General features: G+C 40.6%; 4 protein-coding genes across 9 annotated transcripts in view; 2 read left to right on the top strand and 2 right to left on the bottom strand.

Annotated features, from left to right (window-relative positions):
* The first annotated feature begins 86 nt into the window (after window positions 1-86).
* LOC105262977 (peptide transporter family 1-like) lies at window positions 87-3112 on the top strand. The gene is made up of 8 exons (XM_011298904.1): window positions 87-307; window positions 440-518; window positions 725-953; window positions 1045-1319; window positions 1379-1461; window positions 1519-1935; window positions 2006-2788; window positions 2845-3112. The coding sequence occupies exons 1-8, from the start codon at window positions 272-274 to the stop codon at window positions 3034-3036; spliced, it is 2094 nt and encodes a 697-aa protein (XP_011297206.1). The 5' UTR covers window positions 87-271; the 3' UTR covers window positions 3037-3112.
* A 7-nt stretch (window positions 3113-3119) lies between these two features.
* Window positions 3120-20977, bottom strand: dom (domino). Of its 3 annotated transcripts, none has more exons than XM_011298894.1 (15): window positions 20893-20977; window positions 18414-18616; window positions 17715-18351; window positions 16271-16821; window positions 15389-16016; window positions 14759-15039; window positions 14018-14508; window positions 13615-13801; window positions 12606-13332; window positions 10593-12334; window positions 10240-10461; window positions 6280-6315; window positions 5356-6009; window positions 4801-5091; window positions 3120-4721 (listed from the first exon to the last, which is right to left on the bottom strand). In XM_011298894.1, exons 2-15 carry the CDS (start codon window positions 18603-18605, stop codon window positions 3288-3290), a joined length of 8073 nt encoding a protein of 2690 aa, XP_011297196.1. In that variant the 5' UTR covers window positions 18606-18616; window positions 20893-20977; the 3' UTR covers window positions 3120-3287. The 3 variants fall into 3 exon arrangements, with proteins under 3 accessions (XP_011297196.1, XP_011297195.1, XP_011297197.1); XM_011298893.1 differs by lacking the exon at window positions 20893-20977 and adding an exon at window positions 19556-19803; XM_011298895.1 differs by lacking the exon at window positions 20893-20977 and adding an exon at window positions 19556-19803 and having other exon boundaries at window positions 3120-4703.
* Window positions 20952-22933, top strand: LOC105262973 (Rad51 recombinase D). 3 transcript variants are annotated; one of them, XM_011298896.1, is made up of 5 exons: window positions 20952-21040; window positions 21729-21874; window positions 22001-22110; window positions 22174-22384; window positions 22460-22933. In XM_011298896.1, exons 2-5 carry the CDS (start codon window positions 21731-21733, stop codon window positions 22916-22918), a joined length of 924 nt encoding a protein of 307 aa, XP_011297198.1. In that variant the 5' UTR covers window positions 20952-21040; window positions 21729-21730; the 3' UTR covers window positions 22919-22933. The 3 variants fall into 3 exon arrangements, with proteins under 3 accessions (XP_011297198.1, XP_011297199.1, XP_011297200.1); XM_011298897.1 differs by lacking the exon at window positions 20952-21040 and adding an exon at window positions 21353-21395 and having other exon boundaries at window positions 21726-21874; XM_011298898.1 differs by lacking the exon at window positions 20952-21040 and adding an exon at window positions 21358-21395.
* Window positions 22934-22965: 32 nt separating this feature from the next.
* The window catches only part of LOC105262970 (tripartite motif-containing protein 2), a 6974-nt gene continuing 5504 nt past the window's right edge, over window positions 22966-24435 (bottom strand). For both annotated transcript variants that reach the window (XM_011298890.1, XM_011298889.1), the window contains exons 8-9: window positions 24196-24334; window positions 22966-24131 (exon numbers count right to left, since the gene is read on the bottom strand). In XM_011298890.1, coding sequence (XP_011297192.1) covers window positions 23893-24131; window positions 24196-24334 — 378 coding nt within the window. In that variant the 3' untranslated portion in view covers window positions 22966-23892. The remainder of the gene's footprint in view (window positions 24132-24195; window positions 24335-24435) is intronic.

The following is a 24435-nucleotide window of genomic DNA, read 5'->3' as shown; positions in this document are numbered from 1 at the left end:
TTATAATTAGAATTTTTTCATTAATTCATTTTACTCGTCCAACAAATTGTCGTGTTTGATATTTATGGTGGGGAAATGTAAATTTTGTTGATAATACATTACATCCGTCATTGGATGGATTAAAAATGAGACAAGGAGTTATCACCATGTGGCAGCTGTACCCAGAGATAAAATCGTGACTGCTCTCAACTCCAGCATCAGAGACCTGGGATTTTCCCTCGCGTTGTGATTACGACGATTATTCAAATTTCATTATAAACAGGAAAATAAAATGGTTTTGGAAGCGAAAGAGAAGGATAAGGAAAAGGTAATTCTCATTATTACTCAAACGGTGATTATTCTATTATTAATCTTTGTTTATTTGAATTATTGCTGAATTTTTCACACGTGGAGTTTAATCGTTTGTTCATCGACTGATTATTATTTCATTCATATTTAGACTGTTCCGTATCCAAAGGCAATTTTTGTAATCATCGGCACTGAGTTCTGCGAGAGATTCTCCTTTTATGGAATGCGGAGTGAGTAGTTTTAAATTATTGACGTCATATCGTGTGTAATCAGAAAAAAAAATCAATTTCACAATCACAAAGAGATTGGAGTAAACACCTGTTACTTCTTGTGATGATAATTGATGAATGAGTTGTTTAATTAATATTCCATTGGCGTACGATTTTTTCTCCCAATTTTCAGGATTTTATTATTATTTTTTTCGAATTTGTTGCAGTTATTTTAGCGTTGTACATAAAAAACAAATTGAACTTCGACGACGACGCGTCGACAATTATTTTCCATGCCTTCTCCATGCTGGTCTTCACTTTTCCCATCCTCGGAGCGATTATTGCGGATTCAATCCTCGGAAAATTCAGGACAATCTTCTATTTTTGTATTATTTATTCCCTCGGGCAGATTCTCCTGTCAGTGAGTGCTATTTCAGTGATTGGACTGCCGATGAGGTGATTATTCCATAAATTAAATGACTCAGACAATTTCTCCTGAAATTCTTCGCTGACTGGAGCCTCTGGAATATTTTAAAAAATCTTCTAGGGAATTCTCGATGATGGGACTGCTGCTGATAGCGATCGGCACAGGTGGAATAAAGCCGTGTGTCTCAGCATTCGGTGGTGAACAATTTCTCCTTCCCCAACAGCAGAGACACATCACCACATTTTTCTCAATCTTCTGCCTCTCGATCAGCGCTGGATCAACGATCTCAGCGTTCATGACACCTCAACTGCGAACAGGAGTTCAATGTTTTGGAGATCAAGACTGCTATCCTCTAGCTTTTCTGGTTCCAGCGGTTCTAATGGTGACAGCAACAGGTGAATCATCCACAGGAGGAGTCCCCCAGGTGCTAATCAATAAATCAATTAATTTCCAGTGATATTCTTCGCTGGGAAGCCCTTGTACAGGATGGAGCAGCCAGAGGGAAACGTCGCCCTCAACGTCGTCAGGTGCATATCGGTGGGTAAACTCATAATTATACATTTAATTAATTATTAATTAATTATTTATTTGCAGTGTGCTATTTGGAATAAGGGAATTAGTGGTGGGATCAGGCGTGATCACTGGTTGGACTACGCTGACGATAAGTACGATGCGAAATTAATTTTCGATATTAAAGAAGTTCTCAGTGTTTTGAAACTCTTCATTCCTCTGCCATTGTTCTTTGCGCTTGTCGATCAGCAAGGATCGAGATGGACATTTCAAGCGACAAGGATGGATGGGGCAATAGGCAATTACCTAGTCACTGCTGATCAAATTCAAATCGTACCAGCTATTTCTGTCATCATTCTCATTCCGATAATTGACAGATGCATTTATCCATTATTCGGAAAAATTCGCTGTCTCGATACGCAATTGAAGAGAATTATTACTGGTGGTGTCATGGCAGCTGTTGCATTTGTTATCTCTGGTCTTCTGGAGCTCAAGCTGGAGGTGAATATAAATCGATGATTTTTAGTAATTATTGATTTTGGGTAATTGATTTTGGGATTTATTTATTCAGACGACGTATCCTCTGGTGCCTAGGAGTGGAGCAGCTCAGGTGAGGATATTTAATCCGAGAGACTGTCAGGTGTCTGTTGTCGTGGGTAATGAGTCTCTGGTGATGGCGCCTTTTGGGATTTTCGAAAGGAATTTTGACACTCGGGGAAATCAGTCGATATTCTATAATATTGATTTATCGGCGTGTGGCGGTGGAGGGGTGAAGAGGGGGGAGGGATTTTTGATGGCTGTGGAGGGGCAGGCGAGGTCCTACGTTTTGGCAACTACTCCTTTTTTTTATGAGGATTTTGTCAATAAAACCACCAGTGGAAATCCTGCAATACGAGTTTTAAATTACAATGAAATTAAATCCAAGGTCACTAGGGTTGAATTGTCAGGGGTTAATTACGTTTTTGAAACTGGTGGATCCAGGATTGATGTGACACCAGTGGGTGAGTTTAGTCCTGGAACTTATCGAGTGATAGTTAATGGAAAATTTGTGGAGTCGATTGTTGTTAAAATCGGTGGAGTGTACACTCTGCAGACTCACGTCACTGATAATTCCACGAAAATTTCATTGACGACGGTAACACCACCGAATTCAGTCCACATCGCTTGGCTTCTTCCTCAGTACATCGTTATCTCGATAAGTGAAGTACTTTTCAGTGTGACTGGACTTGAATTTGCGTTTACACAAGCACCAGGAACGATGAAGTCCATCCTCCAGGCTTCCTGGTTGCTCACCATCGCCTTTGGTAATCTCATCGTGGTTGTTGTGGCTAAAGCTAGATTGTTTGAGAGACAGGTAAATAAATGTTGTGATTATTGGTCAGGTATTGAATGATCTCTCTCACTTTCTAGGCCTCGGAGTTCTTCATGTTTGCTGGGCTCATGGCTGTTGACATGCTCGTTTTGGCAATCATGGGAAAATTCTACAGGTACAGGAATTATGATGCTCAATCCATTGGGTCTGATGAATCCCTCCAGGTTATACGAGGTCCTGATGGCGAGAGCATCAGACTCTGCGGCTTCGACGACGAGACAAATCCGTAGTTTCTAGGTTTTTGTATTTGATTTTTTAATTTTTTTTGTAAAAAAATTGGAGATAAAAATTGAATTTAAAAAATCACTCCAGATTATCAGCAATTATCTATTTATTTAATCTATGATACACGAATATAATACATTGAAGGATCGTGAAATAACGAAACCTATGAACATGAACAGACATCCCCAGGAGGAGTCCCTCTGGAATGTGTCGATCTCCCACGAGGAGATCATCGAGATGAAGACCCTCAGAGCAATTATTTCTGGAGATTATCCTGATTTTGGGCCTGTGCCTGTGCCTGTGCCTGTGCCTGGGCCTGTACCTGGGCCTGTGCCTGCTGATGCATTCCCTGATGAAGATTCTGCAGTCTGACTTGTTGGCTAGGTCCAGGACTGACTCTAGCAGTTGTGACAATGGGTTTACCCGACGCTGGACTTGCCTGTCTCAACTGGGGATTGCTGGCAGCGACAACCTGAATAGCCTGCTTGATACCCCCGGCAACACTTACAGGAATTACCCTTCCCTGGATGGGAGATTTGGCGAGTACCATCTGTCCGGGTTGACTGACCCCCTGACCACTGGAGACATGAGTGAAACCCTGGAGTCCCTGTGGTGGTACACCACGATTGATCACCTGTTGAATTTGCTGGACAGTCATGGTAGCTGGTAATGATTTCTGCTGGACAATCAATTGTGTCTGTACACCAGCCTTACCAGCTACCTGTGCCAACTGCGCGACTTTTTGTCCTGGCAATTTTCGCTGGGTTAAAATCTGTGGATGTAGCTGGAGCTGACGAATTTGCTGGGGTGTAGCTGTTCTAACTCCAGTAACATTAGCTGTTTTAACGAGTGTTGCCACTGGTGTACCTGTGGATGGTCCAGCCTGCTGGAGGCCTGCCTGAGCAAATAGCTGTGCTGGTGTAAGTGTTGTCACCTGACCAGGCACCTGCACCTGAGTCACTGTCTTCTGCTGTTGACGCTGCATCACTGCCTGCTGTTTCAAAAGTGTTGCCATTTCAGCTTCAGTTACGGTTCTCGTTACTGGCTTACCAACACCAACACCTGGTTGTTTCATCAGGGTTGCACGCTGCTGAACACCTGTCACTGCTACTGACACCTTCTGACCTGAGGCCTGAGCCTGCAGTGCCTTTAGCTGCTGCTGCTGACGTATCAACATTTGCTGTCTGTACACGTGCACCTGGGCTGGTGTTAAGGTCTTGGTGGAGCCACCAGCCATTGGTACATTAATTATTCCTTTCTGGGTGACACCTGGATTTTGACCACTCGTCACGATATTGGCAGTGGCAAGACGCTGACCTGGCTGCAAATTTGCAACACTCACGACTGTCGGTGTCTGTCGTTGGTCAGACAGAGTGAGAACACCAGGACGTGCCTTGACAGCTGTCGTGACAATTGTGTTGTTTGTCGTGGGATTGACAGGTAGGGTTTTCTGATGTGGAATTGATGTCGCTGGAGGTGTTGGAGGGAGTTGTGCTAGTTGAGGAGTGGTAGTGAGGGGTTGGGGCTGTGGCTGGGGATTTTGAGTGGGAGTAGCAGGTGGAAGTGGAGAGGATTGGGCTGGGGGTGGCTGCTGGGGTGACTGATGTTGCTGCTGCTGCTGTTGTTGGGCCTGTGCGTGGGCCTGGGCCAGTCGTGCCGCTGCTTGCTGCTGCTGTTCAGGAGTCAATACCTATAATATTCAGGGATTATTGCACTTATTTGTACTGTTTATTATTGGTGCAATTCAATTAATGGAATTTAACACTCACGTTGGCAGTGGTTTTTTGCTTCTCTTTGGCGATTCTCTCTGCTCTTCTCGTAGCTACATCAATCGGTGCTAGAGGATTGTCATAGGCAACTCCATTCTCAGCCAGGACAGCTGTATGCTTCGGATTCCTCAGCATCGGATTGGCTATCGTTGGTTTTGTCACTGTTGTACGTTTGTTGCCAATTGTCTTGATCGTGTCGAAACGCTGGCAGCACATCATCGTGAACGAGTTGTTCTTGTCCTGATTGTAAAGTTGACATGTACGCATCGGTCTGTTCGCTTTAACTTGTTGCTAATTTATTTTGAGAAAAAGACAAATAAACAATAGGTAAACGTAAATAGAATGTGAGAATTAAATTAAATTCAAATTATTTATGGATTTTTTGAGTGTTAATTACTTTTTAAAAATTAAAAATGTTCATTAATCCATTTTTTTTTCTATCCTCAATTAATTGATAAATCTGTTTTGATCTCATTTCTACTTTCAATATTTCTCTGGAATTTATGGAATTATCAATTTTTTAAAATGTTTATTTTAATAGAGAAATGAACTTACCTCAGTTATTGGAGGAATTTTATAGACTCCCTTCTGCTTTTTCTGCTTCTTGGGGGTGTTGTCGTAGAGTAATTTCCCTTCCTCCCGAGGTACGATAACCGTTTCATACCTGGTGCGACACTGCTTGGGTGATCTGTATATCCTCGATGTATTATTCACGATATCAGCAACAAGATCCCAATTAGGTGTGTGTCCAGGTGAGAGGATAACGAGATTGAGGGGGAGTCCCTGGTAGACCTGGATAGCCTGGAGTAGTGCCCAGTCCTCGTGGACCATCCACTCGAGGATGTGATCGGTTTCAGTGGTCGGACGTGCGATGGGTCGGGCACCAGGAAGCTGGAGGGGCCTTGAGATGGTTCGGTATTTGTGGAGTTTCATGTCGCGACGCATTTTTATTAGAGCTGGTGATGGACGATCGAAGAGGGACCTGGGGGCGTACACCGAGTCCTCTTTGTGACGGATTTTTGAGGGCCTGCGACCGTCACGGGTGTCACGATCTGAGGGTAACTCCACTCGGGGCCTCTTTGGGTCCTTCTTAGTGTACACTGGGGGCAGTTGGGACTCTGGGATTGGTGTACTGTCGTAGAGGAACCCCAGGGAGTAGTCTATGTACACGTCGTTGTCAGACGTCGGAGGCGTTGGGGGACACCACATCTGAGGGAAAAATAAATAATTATTTTATAATGAATAATCTTTATCATGAATAATTCATCATTTTTTCATTATTTTTATCTTTATCGTTCTTCATTTCTAAATAATTAAAAATCGAGAATCAAATCATAAATTTCAATTCATTGCTTTCTTCAGAATTAATTATTTATGAATTAAGTAATTAATTTGTGGAGTGGAGATTGACAATTAGGAGAGGATATTTTTTAAAGGAGAAATGGGGGGATGGTATTATTTTTTATTAAAAATACTCACAGGCATTTGCTCCATGGTGTTGTCTGACAGCCACACCTGCAATATTTGGAAAATAAAAAAAAAATCTCTCATTAGAATTGCTCCTTTCACCACCCGATTATCTCATTAAAAATTCTCGTGGATTACAGCGGAGTTACCAGGTTTTCTGACTTACCTATGAACGCACCATCTGCTGCCTTTCAACTACAAAATAATCAGCAAAAATACTGTTCCCTTCAGCAATAGAATAAAATGATATAAAAATTCGAGTACAGGAATAACTCCAGGATTTACTAATTTTTAATGGAAAACTCTCGAGAAATCAAAATTAGGGAAGACTGAGAGTCCAAAGTCTTCGGACTAATTTTGAATTTCTGAAAGACAATTTGATTATTTGGGAAATTTTTAGACTAAAATGTGTATTCAAAGGCTCATTTTCACAGAAATTCTGGTGACTTCGCTCTCTCCACTGAAAATATTTCTCAACATGTGCCTGATTATATCCCGGGAGTCTCCAAGTTTGGAATGGCAAAGGCAATTGTTTTGGTGCCATGTAACAATAATCAAAAATAATAAAAAAATCTCGACGAATTGGTAAATAAAATAATATCCTAATTGAAATAATTTGGTCGGTCAGGCCCTTGCCACACCAAACGACAAAAAAAAAAAATCTATTCTAAATCTAAAATTGATTTAATTAATTATCCAAAGACCTCCAAAACATAAACAAGCACACTGATTCAAAATTCATCAAGAAATTTTGTTTTCATTGAAAATATCACTTTAAAATGACTTATTGACACCAAAACGGAAGTGAACCTTTGAACCACTTGGAAACGCACCAAGAAATAAGAGAACACACATGAAAAAATATTATAATCATTTGTTTATTTAGCAATATTTCTCCAATCGTCTGGCAAATAACGCAGCAATAGCGTGATATCTATCGTTTAAATTTTCATCAGTTTAATTTTCGAATAAAAAATAAAGAATTCACACAAATTAACGATCAAACATCCGCATTTTACAATAATAAATGATAACTAATTACACACATCGGCTCAAATATTAATTACTACCCAATAAACGACAATTACCGGTTGTAATTTCGTCTGCCTCCCAACGAGGAAAGTAAAAATTTCAGAGAACAATTATCATTCTCTTGAAAATCATCGAAACAAATTATTGAAAAAAAAAAAAAATAATATAACAATGGCCTTTTTGCGTAATTAACCGGGGTTATCACTGTCACACGTTTTCTTTCTCATTAAAAATCTAAGTCTATTTATAATACAGTCATAAATCTCTTATATCACGAATTATAAATTATCGCATTAATCTGTCACTCATTCAATCGTTTTTTTTTTGTTCCTCATCGTTATACAAAAAATTTCTTACGGTCTAGCATTCCTATCCGCTATTTAATTGAGAACTTAAATAATTGAGAGGATGTAATGAAAAATAGTACGATTTTGTTATGTCTATGAAAGCTTCTCGAGGTAATTATGGGGGGAAAGGGGGTGGGTAATTATTTACAGTGACGATGGTAATTAGATGTGAATTTTGGGGACTGGGATCTGGGGAATTATTTACATATTTTTATACACCGGTTTCTCTTTTTCATTGGACTCACGATTTTAACGGAGAGGGAGAGAATAATTAAATTCAGCGAAAAATAGACCAATTTCTACAATTCTGAATTTTCTGAGCTATCAGTATCGATATCTCGAGAACTATTCATCGACGGTAGAAACACAAGAGGACATTTTTCCAGCTCCTGAAATTTCCTCGAAAAAATGTCCCCTCACATTTTTCCCTAAATCCGTTAATTTCTGAGAAAAATTGAAATCCCATTTCAAAAAAGAAAAACCCGTCAAACTCAACTCGTGTCCTAAATCTCGATTTCTCTCAAACCGAATCGACTTTACGAAAAAATGTGAAAAGAGCTTTTCCCTGGGAAAAACAACGACCTCCAAAAAAGTCCCCGACGACTTTCCGCAGAAATGAGTACCCACCGAGTTACACCCAGGAATCCCCGAAAATCTTAAAAAAAATTCCAGTCTAGGGTGGTCCACGTGTCCTTTTACCCGCGAGTCCAAGATCCTCATCATCCATGATATCCACCAGCTGTACCTCACTGCTCTTAATCCCCGGATACCTAATCAACTCCCTATCCCTCCTCCTCAAGCCCTTCCTACCCCTCCTCTCGGTCTCCTCAGCGCCGTCCCCCTCATCCTCATCATCCATCAACCCCTGCCCGAGCTCAAACCCATCCCCATCCTTCCTCCTGTCCTCCTGCCGCCTCTTGGAGTACCCAAACCTAGAGTGAGTATCCAAACTCAATATCGCCACGACTTTGGCAGTCCTCTGAGGCCTCTCATTAACCTCTTCCCCATTAACCTCACCATCCTCCCCCTCCCTGATTTCCCCAGACCTCCTAGGAGGCCTCACCCTCTGCCTAAACTCAATCCCATCCCCCGCCCTACTCCTCCCCTTGTCCTCCGGCATTGGAGTATCAGGACGCTTCCTGTGAGCCAAAAACGTTGAATTATCGCTCTTCTTTCCCTCCCCGACCTTGACACCCCCCCTCTTCGTCGGAGGTGTAAGAAATCCATTATCCAGGACTCGAGCATTCGCCGAGGACCTCGTAATCCTCGACGAAGTCCCCACAATTGTCTTTATAATATTAATATCCGATTCAGATATCTCCAGAACCTCAGGTGCACCTGATATTTTTCCACCCTTTCTGTATTTTTTGTCCTCAAGGGTGGAGGGCTCAGAGAGGCGAGAGCGACGAGTGAGGACCCCCGAGGGCCTGGCCTTCACCTCTGATGATGATGAGGACTCGGATCTCTCTGAATTCTCAACATCAGAGTCTTTTATTTCACTGATCTCCTGGGAATTAATTTCTTTCGTCTCTTTTACTTCTTTACTATCTTCAATGACATTCTTCTCTTTACTCACATCCATTTCCTCAACGTCAGAGGTCTTACCCTCGTCATTCCCCTCGACGTCGACGTCCCCACGCCCCTTGACCATCTCACCATCGACATTTGCATCATTGAGACACGTCGGAGACGTTGGGACATTGACGTCGAGATTTTCAGTATCCTCCCTCGTCAAATCCACTATTTGCCCCTGAGGTTTAGCCATCTGAGACCTCATCGACCTGGTAATAGGTGCTGGTGACACAGAGGACATCACCGAGTTATCATCATCGATAGAATTTATTTTCTTTCCATGAATCTGACGTTTGAATCTCGATGAACGCCTGAAATTATCAGACTTGTGATTCTCCTCTACCTGGGGGCTCTCCTCCTCGACCTGAGAACTCGGTGATGACTTATCCTCTTCATTGCCCGACGTCATCATCTCCGTGGCATTTATAAGGGATTCCTGGGGATTCACATCCGAATCCTCAGGTTTTTCTTTAATCGAATCCGTTTCTGATTTTTTCTTAACCGATTTAAACGATTTAATCATTAATCTGTCATTATAGCTCTTATCATCGATATCATTATCACTCTCAGTCATCAAACACTCGGAATTATCAAGAGAATTTCCCGGATCATCTGTTTTCTCCGATAAATCATTAAAATCATCGCTGTCATTCTCCTCAATCTTTCGTTTTTGTATTTTTAAACGGGGACGCTTCGAGGGCGGCAAAATCGGGGAAACATCGAGAGTCCAGAGATTTATTTTGACATCACCGCGTGATCTGGTGCGCGGTGAATTAAGATCTAGACGATTTTTGTGTGATATTGATACCCTGGGACGACCTGACGATCGTTTTTTATTGCGCTCTGTGAGGATTGGCTGTGGGGATTCCGGAGATGTGTCTGAGTCATCGGAGGAGCTAGAGGACTCTGGGGACGAGGCTGAGGATGTGGAACTAGTGCTATCACGATTACGCAGACTACGACGCAGGGGTATAATCGCTCTCTTATTTGATAGACGTTTTGAATTGTTTGGTGTATTGACCTGATTTTGTGAGTCCTCACGGCTGAAGGTGATGGGCTTCTCGTCGTCGTCAGCGAGTCGCATTCGTCGCTCCTCCTCCTCGCGAAGGGCACGCAGACGATCTAGCTCCCATTCCCGTTTTTGCTGCTCAAGCTCACGCTCAGCTGCTGCCAATTGAGCAGCGGAGAATGCACCCTCTGATAACTCCACAAAACGCATTGCATAACGCTCCACTGGGGTCAACTGAAAATCAAATCCATGGATTTAAGGATAAATTTGGGTTTCTAGATTAAATTTATGAGTGTCATTCATTGATTATTTAATTTTATGACGAATTACCATGAATTAAATGAATGAAAAATTGAAATTCTCACCTGTGATACGAGATTTTGCACCTCCATCTCAGCTTTACTGATCTGCGGCTCCTCCCTGTCGCCTTCTTCAAGAGGTATATTCTCATCGAATTCAGCTAGATCAGCGACAGCCTCAGCTTTAGCTGTTTTAGCAGCCTGTACATCGAGATCCTCCTCAGCAGCAGCGAGTGCACTTTCAAGAGCCCCAATTGCCCCCTTCTCCTCACCTAGACCCTCCCTACTCCTCTCCCTATGCTGTTCAAGTACCTCAGCCATCCTGACACTAGCATCACCCTCGGTATCAACCTCAAACAAATCCTGAATCGTTGAGCTCTTGAAGTAGGCTGTTGTGAAATTTCCACCCTCGATAGCCAAATCACCGAGGAGCCTCTTCTGATTAGCCTTCTTCAGGATATTCTCCTCGACAGTTTTCTCGCTGACGAGCCTGTAAATGTGAACGTCCCTCGTCTGTCCAATTCTGTGACACCTGTCCTGGGCCTGGGCATCCATCGTTGGATTCCAATCGCTATCATAAAATATAACAGTATCAGCACCAGTGAGATTGACACCAACGCCACCAGACCTCGTCGACAGGATAAAACAGAAGATTCTCTTGTCATTGTTGAATCTCTCCATGAGTATCTGCCTCTGATCCACCCTGGTGGCACCATCGAGTCGCAGATATATGTGCCCATGATAATTGAGAAAGGCCTCAAGGACATCAAGCATTCTGGTCATCTGGGTAAATATGAGAACACGATGTCCTCCAGTCTTGAGCTGTCGGAGAAGTCTGTCGAGACGCTGAAGTTTTCCACAGTCGTACTGTATGAGTCTGGGATCAGGGAATTGTGTGCTCATCGCTCTGGCAATTGGATGGAGAATTTTTACTTTATTACTGAGACCTCGATCGAGGACATTCTGGAGCCTCTTCTGGGCCCAGAGTTTGTGAGGCGGTGGATGAGACACGTGAAACCTTGGGAGTGGTGCATTAACCGCTGGTACGTACACCACAAATCTCTCGAATACCTCTTTCAACTCCTCGACAATCTGCTCTGTTGATTTGATTGCCTCAGCGAGGGCCTCTGTCGTTGTAAAATAATCCCTTCTCCGTCGTGGTAGCTTCTTCGTGGTGCACTGGAGCCAGCCATTGTGCCACCGACATTTCGCCGATGGTTTGTCAATCCTCAGGGCTGTGAAGAGATCTTCACCGTAGAGGGGACACGCTGCACAACGTCTCTCATTTATCGATGACAGTGTCTGGAGTTTTGTGATGCGCCTGTGGCTTCGCTCTGCGTCCAATTCCTGGAGATGAAATTCTGACTTTGGTGGATCCTTTGGCCTCTTTGTTGTGTCCTTTGGTCGTGTCATTATACCTCTTATTGGCATCTGGGGTGGTGTCACATTGAGGGGTGGAACTCTCATCACTGGACGACCACCAACCGATGTCACAACTTGAGATAGATTTGTCAATTTTGGGGATAAAACTGTCAATCGTTGACCACTCGATGTCACCATTGGAAATGACATTGTCGTTGTGTTCTGGGTGTTCGAGGTGATTATCAAGTGGCGACCCGTTGACGTTTGGACAAGCTGGGCAAAACTTGGTACTGCTATCCTCTGGAGGGAGTCACCCTGTTTAACTGTGACGGTTTGAGTTGCTAAACGGGGAAGACCATCTCGAAGATTTGGACTGCTCATTGTGATTCTTTGGGGTGTTGATGGGGCTGATGATGCTGGTGGGTGAGGAATTCCCACTGGAATTGCTGGAAAAAGAGGTCAGGGATTCAATTGAAGGAATTCACATTGATATTAGAATTTAAATCGAAAGGAATTAAGAATTTTTAATAAATATTCTCTCGATTCTGGAATGCACATTCCATCAGGACTCATGTGCAAGCTGGTACGAGGGATTTTAATCTGGCACCACTGCAAAGGCTGATTATACAGGGATTAGTATAAACACCGATCGATGATGCCTCGTGGAAGTGTGTGGGAATAATTGAATAATTATTTTATGGAGAATAATGTAATTACCTTTGACTGTTCCCTGATGCTGAACGAGTTGAACAGAGTATCCCTGCAGTTGCTGTCCACTGGCGACCTTGAGGGTGACACCCTGTCCAGGACTAGCCTGATTATTCCCTCCTTTGACTAATGGTGAAGTTCCAACTTTGGGATTTGGGAGGATGCCAGTAAAATTTCTCAATTTAGTCTGAGAATTGTGTGGAGTGATGGGTGGTGCTTTGGCCTGATTAGACAGTCTCACGTTGATTTTTATTCTTCCGGAGGGACATCTGATTGGTGGTGGTGGCTGATTATCTATTTCCTCGATCAATTTACGCGGTGTGTGGAGTTTTCTCACCCTGTGTGCGACAAATGCTGTGAGTGTCACCTCGAGATCGACAAGACGAAGATTCAAACAGCTGAGATCGATGTGCCTGAATGGATCGTAATCAAGTGCCTGCCAGGCAAGTGATGACGTGACATATTCAATTCCCTCCATTTGAAAAGGAGATACTGTCGGTCGAACCTCGAATAAATTTGGATGATTGCAGACCTTTCGGAGTTGCATCAAAACGTTTATTACACTCAGGAGATTACCACTGGCTAGGGTCTCTTTCGTTTTTGCTCGAGACATGAAATCGTCGTAGAGAAATCTCTGGCGTTTTGATAATCTGCACATCATCACGTGCTCGTACTTCTTCGGCAGCTGTTTCTCTACTTCGGATTTTAATCGACGGAGGAGAAATGGTCGGAGTACCTTTAACACATTAAAAAATATTATCGTGAATGATTTTTCATTGCTGAATTAAATTGATGACTGAGTCATTGATGAATCTATTTCTTTTTTTTAAAGGAAAATTTTGTACCTCCAGACAGGATTCGCATGCCGCAGATTATTCCACTTAATACAACACACGAGTTTTAATGGAGACAATTTGATATCTCGCTGTTAAAAAATTCAACACGATTGAGAGCATTGATAATCCATCATCGTGGTCGGCAGCGAGTCGTTGTTTGTTATAAAAAAATTAATACAAACCTTGTGGAGACGTCGAATGATTTTTTCGTTGTACTCGCTGTTACCCTCGATCATTCCAGTCACAGGATTGCTGAACCACTCTTTGAATTCTCGATGGGATTGAAATACATTTGGCATGAGAAAGTGCATGAGTGACCAGAGCTCCATGAGATTATTCTGAAGTGGAGTACCAGTCAGTAACAGCCGCCTAAAAAAATTCATTCATTTATAAACAATTCGCACAATTTTATTCTCTGGAATAAACTATTTTTCGGGAAAAAATCTCAGACAAATGCCTCGATAACAGCAGAAAATAGGTTCGAGTTGAATGGATCTCGTTCCTTCAGAAACGGTAAATCATCATCACTGATTTTCCCCTCAAAATAATTACCCAGAAGCTCAATTTATTGAATAATTTATTTACCTCTGAGTCTGGAAATTCAGAAGTAACTGCCACCTCTGTGATTTAAAATTCTTGATATTCTGCGCCTCATCGAGAATCAAATACTTCCACTTTTTTCTCCTGAAGCTCTGGTGATCCTGAATAACGAGTTTATAGGAAGTAATGCAGATGTGAAAGGCATTTGGCTTTGTCCAGCCAGTTCTCTTGGCTTTTCTCTCCTTCTGTGTGCCATAATACGTAAGAATTTTGAAACCCGGACACCACTTCTTGCACTCCATCTCCCAATTCAGCATGACGGACGTGGGAACGATGATGAGGTGAGGCCCCCAGTTGCCCTTCTCGCATGCCAAATGGGCCAGAAGGGCAATCGTCTGAATTGTTTTACCCAGGCCCATCTCGTCAGCGAGTATTCCATTCAATTTACGCTCGTACATCGTCACCAACCAGTCCAGACCGATGTGCTGATACTCACGAAGCGAATGCTTCAGGAGGAATGGAATTTTCGTCACAACCTGCAAAAAAAATCCACAATCAATTAATTATCCAAATATTTATCCAGAAATAAAAAATCTCCTTCAGATAATTTTATAATTAAAAAAATGTTCGACACTTTTGCGCAATCAATTAAAAATAAATTATTGCATGGGAAAGCTGTCGGTATTTCTCTACCTCCCGTGAAATGATGAAATTGCTACGAAGCAAATCACTTTGGAAGAGAGGATCATTGAATATTTATGAGAGCAATTAAATAATTGAACTTACACTGGTAGTGAGGAGAGTATTTCCCTTGGGCTGAATGCTCTCAGCCAGTGCAGCTACATCATCCATTTCGTTATGAGTCTCAGACTGTGAGACATCCACATTATTCTTCGTTGATTTATCACCGGAGAAGTCCTCAAGCAGTGACTTGAGTCCCACTCCAGTCTCATCATCACTCTGAACTTGTGAGTCATTGTCCTTGGTCTCATCTCCACTGTCACTCTCACTGTCAGACTTTTCCTCCGCCTCATCATCATCATCTTTATCAGATTCCTTCCCAGATTCTGAAACCAAAAACCATTTTCATCCTCAATATTAAAAAAAAAAATCCCTAAAGTCGTTCTAACAAATCGTTAATATAATTTATTGTTAAAATCTCAGACAAATGCCTCGATAACAGCACGAGCTAGGTTCGAGTTGAATGGATCTCGTTCCTTCAGAAACGGTATATCGTCATCACTGATTATCAATTGAAAATAATTGAAGATAATTAATTAATTGCTCTCCAATTATCCGGTAATTAAAAAAAAAGCAAATGCCTGAAGAATACCTGTGTAATTTTCAAGTGGATAAAAATAAAACTGAAGTCATACTCATAAAATTGAAATAAAAGTAGAAAAAATAAATAAATACCCTCGTCATCAGTATCCTCTTCCATAGGAGTGGCACCAGCACTTCCATATTTAGCAACAAGTTCCTCGACGGACATTTCATTCTCAGCCTTCAAGTCATCGAGCTCCTTCCTGTGATCGAGATTCCCCTCCCTCTTCTCCTGCTCCATGATGGTATCCTCGTCATCACTGGACTCATTGCTGTCAGCTTGAAATTCTCCATCCGGATTCCCCTCCTCGTGAACCCTCAGATCTGGTGACAGACTCTTATCCCTCTCCTCAAGGTAATTGGGTGGTAGCTCCTTGAGAAGATCCTCAAGTGGCAATTCAGATTCCTTCTTCAGTAATTCAACCTCCTCCTTGTGATTTGACTTCATCTCCTCCTCGGCTTTAGCTATTGTCTCCTCGTCGTCCTCAGAGCTCTGATTTGGCTCGAACTCATCGTCCGAGTGTTTATCACGCGTCACTGGTGATGATATTCTCGAGCTATTTATCGATGCAGGAACACTCTGTGCACCATCAGTCTTGTTTAAACCCTCTGTCAGCCAATTTGAATACTTCTCGGTTTGTCCAACGATGAAATTAAGGTGTTGGTCAAGTGCTTTTTTACGTTTCTCTTCTAGTCTAGTCTGGGCTTTGAACTCCACCAGCTTGAAACAGAAAATAATTCCTCATTACAGCCCTAAATCCATAAAAATATTTTACCACTTCAGAATTAATAATTTAAAAAGGATAAATGTCCCTGAAGAAGCGAGTCGACTGATCATCGATAAACCTTCAGCCTCTTGTCATTATTCAGAGCTAATTAATGTTCCCACAATGAGCACACAGTTTCGGTAATGTAAATACTGAAATTGCCGGCTTAATTATGTGGGGTGATTAAAAAAAATAAATTGACAAATACCTTCTCTACATTAGCCCAGAATGTTTTAATCTCCTTGGCGACGAAACCGGCAATTTTCTTAAGCCTCAACTCCTGAAGTTTCTCAGCCTTCTGCGCCTGAATGGCCTTCTCCTGAAAATGCTTCTGAACCATTCTCGCGCACTTCTTGGCAGCTGCCTTCTTCCACTTCCTCTCCTGGGCAAAATCAGCAGCAAGCCACACCATCTCCTCGAGTAGATAATCCCAGTGGGCCTTAGTTCTCGCTGGCTCCTGAACCTTTGGCAATCTTCTCTCACTCCAGAGTCCCTCCCTCTGGAGTTCAGTTATCCTCTGCATCACGTAGGCCTCTTGTTTAGCTTTTTCAACAATTTGCTCTTGATTACTCTGACTGTCGCACGTGGATTGCGTTGATGATGGCAATTTAACTAGTTTCACCACTGGCTGAGATGAGGAAGGTGTTGCTGATGGATTGAGGGGTGATTTTTGAGGTGTTATCGAGACTTTATCTGTCACTGGTGATGAGGATACTGGTGGTGATGATTTTAGGGGAGTGGGAACGATTGGTGTTCCACCTGAAAGACAATTTTAATCGATTAATTTTTTTTTTGAGTTCTCAATTCCATGAAAAGCGTTAATTATAATGAAAAATTGTCTCGAGATTAACCCTTAGACCACGTGACACTGATCACCTCGAGGTCTTACACATGCTCGATAATCAATATTCCCACAAAATAAAAGACTGATCAATAATCAATGAATTAAATCAGCGGATGCATATCTCGTGGGTCTCTGCACTCTCCACAATTGACAATAAAACATTTATTATTCTATACTAACAACAGCTGCTCATGCCCTAAGGAAAATAACATTTAATCAACGACGAAATTAATATTATTTTCTAAGACAACGCTGGACGATAGGTAAATAATTCATCAGCGAAGTGTTATTTTTATAAATTATCATCCCATTGACCTTCGCTGATGAATTCAGACACTCAATAATTTTAAATTCAAACGAAAATATGTTAAACATCGACAACAGGCCTAAGTAGTCACCTATAATTATCGTAGGTGTTATGGTAGAATTGGGTGAAGGGTGAACGGTGACTGTTGGTGATTGTATAGCCGTCCGTATAGCAAACACCATTCCATGACGACCACCTTGTGGTCTACCTGGTATCTGTCCTACTGTCCAAATTTATTGAAACTTTATTTCTCGGGATTTGCCACATAAATCATCTACTGTCTCCACAATACACTCAGTACAGATAATTAATTAATGGACAGACAATTGAATTTAATGGAGTGAACCTTTGAAAATAATCATACACACCAACGATTGTCTCCTTTTTGGAGGAGTTTTGATTTTTCAATGAGCAACAGTGGAGTTTAAAATAATAAATTCATTTAAAAATTCCAAACCTCTGGAAAATTCTCCAAGGGATTTTATTTTTATTTTTAATTACCTTGACTAAGTTGAGCAACAGCAGCAGGTAGAGTGGTGGAGACGGCGACAGGAGTGGCGCCAGTGCCAGTGATTTTTACCTCGGGCCCTTGGACACTGGGCCCAAGGGCATCTGAGGGCAGGGGCTGGGTGAGATCCTCGTCGTCGTCCTCAGGGTCTAGCCTGTGTTGTCGCAGGAAGTGGAGATAAGGCGGTGTATTAGATCGTTTTTTCCACGTCTGGAAGTCCATCATGTTGCCACCAGCATTGAGAAAAAACAGCTCTGACGTATTCTCCGCGTATTTTTCACGTATCGCTCTCATTCTCCGCATTTTATGCTCCATAATTCGTCGTCTGTATCCAGATGAGTCATCGTGGTGTGTGGATTTCTCAGTGGAATCGGAGAGTTTGAGTTTTTTCACTGGTGGTGATGCCGACGTTGGCGTCAGGAACATATTCCTCAGGGAAGTTCTCACGAGCTTTGGTGACGTCGCCAGGACGACTTTCGTGGAGTTCTGACGACTTGGGGACGTCAATGGGGTACCACTGCCACTTGCCATTCCCACGACACTTACACGTGGTGATGTACCACTTATGTTGACGATTCTGGTGACTCCCATCTGCTGGAGACCTGGGGATGATGTCGATGATGGCAGGACCTGGGGATCATGTCGGGGAGTGTTAGGTTGGGATTTTTGGTTTTTTTGGGCATGAATTTTACCTGAGAGAACCCGGGGACCTGTGACGTGAGGACAAATTGTTGTCCAGCTCCGGTGGTGATGACGTTGAGTCCCTGAGTCGCCAGCACTTGCTGAAGACTGACTGATTGTTGGCCTCCATTATTGTTGCTACCATTGTTACCTCCACCCCCAGGTAGGGGCGGCAGTGAAGGTACGCCCTGTTTATCACTCATCACACATGACACTGAAATTCAAATCCCATCCTAAGTCCCAGAATTCGAAATTTTTACTCGAATTCTGAATAAAAGTACGGAGAAAAGTTTTATAAACATTTGAAATAATTAACTGTAATTTATTTATGTAAAATCATCAAACGATCATCAAACGTATTTTGTAAATAAATAAATGGATCACAATAGAGATTGAATTGTTTTTTTTTGTTTTGAAATTCCATTGAAAAATTACGAAAAAACTTAAGACGAATCAGTTAAATAAATAGATTGCAAAAAATGTGAAGTCAATTGCTCAGACCTACGGGCACAGAAATGTCAACAAATGGTTCGTCATCAAACAAAAATGCCGGATCACTAAAATAATTCCTGCGTTTCACCGTCGACGACAAAAATCCAGAACCCACCGAAAAATCACCAAGAATTCCCCCAGATAATTAAACAATAAAAAAAAAACCACACAAAAGAAGAAAATGAAAATTTTAAAAACCCAAGAAAAACCGCCGAAATCAAAATCCCCGGGACATTGGCGTCACCATTCCCGGAGCTCCAAATAATCCATAAAAATAATATAAAAAACCGAAAACTCGTTCTCCCTAAAATAGTCAATTCCCCACGTAACGTAATAGCATTGTCACACCGCAAATCCAACAATTACTAACAATTTCTCAATCTCATTAATTTCCCACCGATAATGTTTAAACCTATCTGTTTTCCAAAAAAAAATGGAAAAAAAAGTCGATTGATACGAATTTTATTTGAAAACAATTGAAACCGTTGAAAAGGCTGGAGTTTATTTCGATAATTTTTTTGTTATTATAAACAATTGGAGATATAAATAAAATGATAATACCGAGAGCCTCGCCTTTTCCCATTGCAAACCGATACAAAGGAAATTTTCAGTCGGCCATATTGGCGTTTTCAGAACGGATCGTGCGATAGCTATGACTTACCATAATGTAATCACAAAATTGTGAAACGTAGATGTGCCATCCACATTATTTGATCACAAATACGCAATAGTCAATGATTAATACGCAATTAGGTACTTCACGTTGTGTAAAGTACATGTGATATATATTGTATTTTAATGAATTTGTTTGAAACCCGGGTTTTGAGGATGTAGAATTTTTTGGGTCTAGCCCCTCAAGGACGCGCGAGCACACGACTTCTAAACATGGCGACGGCTCACGACAAAATTCATTCCTGTGTTGGGTGCACCGCCTCTGCCACCAGGGATTATAGTGACTTTCAAAGCCACCGCCAGACTGCGCAATGCCATCCGGGATTTGCTACTGTGCGCATGCGTTCATTCTCTACGGCTGGTCCCATTGGCCCGTGTGACCCACCGGAAAGGGATTTCGTGCGGGATATCGTTTCCGTTTTCAAAATATCAAATCAGCAACTTTTCGATTCTTTGGGACACGAGGAAATTTTTTTTTTCATTCTCTTCTTTGGGAAATGGAAAATAAATTGAATGGGAAATTTTTGGATAGAGGAATTCCAGAATTCAGGAGTTTTTTTTCGGTATTACCGATTTATCGAGGGAATTATCGATTTGGGGGGAAAATGGTGGGGGGCTTTTTTTGAGATTATTAAATTTCTGGTAAAAATGGTCTTTTCAGATTTTATTGGGAAATTGATGGTTTTCGAGATTAATGAGGTTTTGGAAAAATTGATTTATCGATTCGTTCCTGAATTTTTGTCTGGATTTTTGGAAAATTTTTTGGGGGATTGCCCGGGGATTTTTCAAGCTCGCGAAAAATGTCGATCCCTCAAAACTAGACTTGCGAAGATATTGGAAAAATTGTCCGCTTGATTTTCCGGACTTGCGCCCTTTTCGCGCCGCACCATCAAATGGAATATTTCACAGATCATAAATATCTACATCTCCTATATTTCTGGAGCCATTAGCTCAATTCCTATTCATTCATTCATGAATCAATTAGAATAATTACATTTCCCTTAATAAAAAATTCAAATTTCATTCATGCCCCAAAATTTTCCCGCGCACCCCGAATTTTTCGACATGCCCAAAAAAATTCCTTGAGACCCCAGAACTTTCTGGAATCATAATCCCCCAAAAAATCCCCCATCCCCCAATTTCCAGAGTAATAAATAAAAAAAAATTTCTCCTGACCCCGTCCCCCACCAAAAATTCCCAATATTTATTCCAAAAATCCGAATTACCCCGCGTATTCCATAAAATATCTAATTAGCCTAAAAACCCCCCGAGAAAATGGCGCCCACGAGGACATCATGTGTTCCTGTGGCCGAGGGAAAAACTCACCAGTTCCAAAATTTCACCTCCCCCACAATTTCCTCGTCCTTGAAAATCAAAAAAATCCTCACAAACTCAAAAATAAAATTTACCGAACACCTTCTCGCAATTGTCTGACTCTCGTTCTCACCGATTCGCCAAAAATTGGAGATAAATCGTGAGTACAAACCGGTGATTCTCTAGGCACTTCCATATTCGTCGCGATAAAAAAAATCAGCTGACCGCGACTGAGAATGATTAATCAGATGAATTAATTAAATTGTAAGTGAACAATCCTCAAGGACTAGTCACTTGCCACTTGCCAGTGAAAAAATGAAATGATTTTTCGTGAAGACGATCGACTATCGCGTACGGTTTATGAAACACATGTGAGAGATCACTCCGGTAATCATTTTCGGACTATTAATATTCTCATCAATTTTTATTTTCGATAAATCGCGCGATTATTGATTTACGTAGTTATCGATATTTCAATACAGTTCATGGAATTTTTAGCAATTATCAAGTACTCGGTAATTTTATTTAATTAAATTTGTAAAGAAATTAATTTTTTGATTTTGATTCGAATACGGGATTAAATAAACAGCGGGAATTTTGAATTTTTTTTTTTTGAATTAAAACTGAAAGTGGAATTCGATTCGTAGGAATTTATTTATTGACCCGTGGGATTGTTCAACAATTGATTTCAATTGAAATAAGCACGATTTGAGGATTTAATTAAATTGAATTGTTAAACAAATTAATTTTTCGGTTGACTTGATAAAATTGAAAGTAGAATTCGACTCATGGGGATTTGTTAATTGATCATTTGTTAATTGGATTTGTTTTTTATTATTGTTCAGAAGAAATGGCGAGACTGGAGACACTTTCGATTTTTTCATTGACCCCGGCGATTGTTAAACAATTGAGTAACAGAAAAATCCTGACTGTTATTGATTTCATCGCAGAATCGACTGAGAATTTACTGAAAATAACAGGAATGGCGTACAAGGTTAGTAAATTAATGATCAATTAATCAAATCCAAAAATAATGAATCCCCAATAGTTAATAATTAATCAATCAATTAAATCCCCTAATTATTTAATGAATTAATTCCAAATTCATTCCAAAAACCAGAGTATTCTAGAAATTCGAAAAGAAATTGTTGCCGCCCACGGAGGAAAACTGGAAAACACATTGGAATTATTAAAAAGAGAAGAGGAAATTATTTCCACAGGAATTCCGAGGTAAATTCTCCATTCAATTCTATCATTTCCATTTGTAAATTCATTTCACCCCGATCTCTGCAGTTTTGACGATCTACTGAATGGCGGTCTACATCCGGGAGAGATCTACGAATTCTGTGGGGCATCATCTACAGGGAAAACCTCCATGTGCCTGTCTATCTCCACAGATCTGGCACTAAATTCGGATTTCGTGATTCATTACGTCGACACTAAACGAGATTTCTCGTCATCGAGAGTGCAGATGATTCTGGACGAGAAAAAAATCAGCAATGAGGTATAATTAATTAATTAGATTAGATTAGATAATAAAATATCCAGACGTCAAGAGAAAAATTTATGGAATTTCCAGGAGATCGCTAGAGTGATGAACCAAATAAAACTCTCAAGAATTCATAAACTCCCGGAATTATTCTCAATTCTCCACAGTTTAGCTCCAGGTAAAGATGACAGAGTTAAACTGATAATAATAGATTCTCTAGCTTCGCTGGTTCACGTGGCACCTGATAATTACGAGTCGTTGTACTCAATGAATCATTTAACGAGTGTCTGCAAGTACTTGGCGAAGGAGTGCAGCCTCTCAGTGATAACAATTAATTCAATAACCCAGTGGAGAGATGATCTGAGTAATCTGGAAAATTCTGGAGTGATAAAACCGATGCTTGGGAGGTACTGGAGAGGAATTCCAGGGACGAGGATTTATTTTGAGGAGATGTACAACGAGAGGAGGAAGTTGACCCTCTGGAAGAGCAATGTGCATCCAATCGGAAAGTCTATTGATGTGAAAATAATTAATTCTGGAATTATCTGAAACTCAATTGATAGATTTGATTGATAGATTTGAAAAAATACCACTGGTTATTTCTACAGTTGAAGCTCAATTTTTATTTACAATTGTGACAATTATTTATTATATTACATAGCATTGAAATCGGGTATTATTACAAATAAACACAGTCCATTAAGTGGGAATAAACAGCGGTGACTAGATTAAACAATACCAACAAGTAAAGATTTATTTTAATTCTCCTATCAGTCAGATAATTTGATGTATCGAATTTGTTTTATCAATCGTTAATTTTTTTTTTCATTTCGAGATACTGATTCATGCATTACACTCAACTACAAAGGGGAATGTCGATAAATCAGTAATTTATCAAATATTTAAAATAATTCAGATTAATCTGTCAGTGTCAAAAATATTTCTATTCTATCAAATTACAAAAGAAAAAACTCTAGATTTAATTTTCCACTTGAGACAATGAAAATTATAAAAAAACCTTTAAGTAATACTCTGCCGAGTAAGGAATAATTAAATTACCAAATCTCGTGAATAATAATGTGATTCCAGGAGAATACGTAAAAATTCAGGAGATAGTGTTAAAAAAAATTAAAAAAACGTGTGTAAATGACATTTTTGGCTCTCAAATAAGAAAAAAAAAATGGCTAAGACTAGTTATCATTTCATACACAATTTACAGTCTGTGAAAATTATGCAAAAGAATTTTGTTCACGCCTCAATTCCATCTAAACAGAATCAATTGAACAATATTAATCCCTCGTTTTCATTTAATCTCTCGATATTTTCATTTCAGCTGTGACCTTAATACTGTAAAAAATAATATATGTACAAGCATTTTTGTTTATTCACATAAAAATAAACTGAGACTCTGCAACGATTAATTATTAATAGGACGGTGTGGTCTAAGAATTCACATGACTTGTGACGAGAGAGAAATTAAATCGTAAGTTTTCATTGCTCTGATAAAAAAAACAAATGGCAGTTTACCAGTACCTGTATTTTTTAACACACGCATTACCCCGATCGATTACAACCAAGTGGTTGTCTTTGAGAACAGATATACCAGCTGGTCTCCGTAATTTTGAGCTGTTTGAATCAATTTCAGTCAGTACTCTACCACTTCCAAACTCAATCACCTGAATTGTACTGTTACGTTTTCCACTGTAAGACGCCAGAATTTTTCCATCCGGATCTATCACGATTCCCCCGTATTTTCCTTTGCCTGAATTTATATAAGAGTCAATAGATTTGATAGAGTTATTTATGGTGAGGTAATCGATATTTACCTTTCTCCCCGGCTTGAATCTCCTCGGAGAAATCACCTTTCGCCGAAAATACTTGAATACGCAAATCTGCTACTAGGATTTCTCCACCGAGACCAAACGTCACTGAACTTATTTCACTGAACATACTAGGTTTTCCCACCTGGAGAAATAAATATTTCGATAATTATTTTAATAAATCAATAAAACTCCACGAATCTAATTTATTCAAATAAATATTTCGATAATTATTTTAATAAATCA

The sequence above is a fragment of the Fopius arisanus genome, unplaced genomic scaffold, assembly GCF_000806365.1.
Source record: "Fopius arisanus strain USDA-PBARC FA_bdor unplaced genomic scaffold, ASM80636v1 scaffold00012, whole genome shotgun sequence".
NCBI classification, from domain to species: domain Eukaryota; kingdom Metazoa; phylum Arthropoda; class Insecta; order Hymenoptera; family Braconidae; genus Fopius; species Fopius arisanus.
This window is presented reverse-complemented; position numbering and strand designations above follow the sequence as displayed.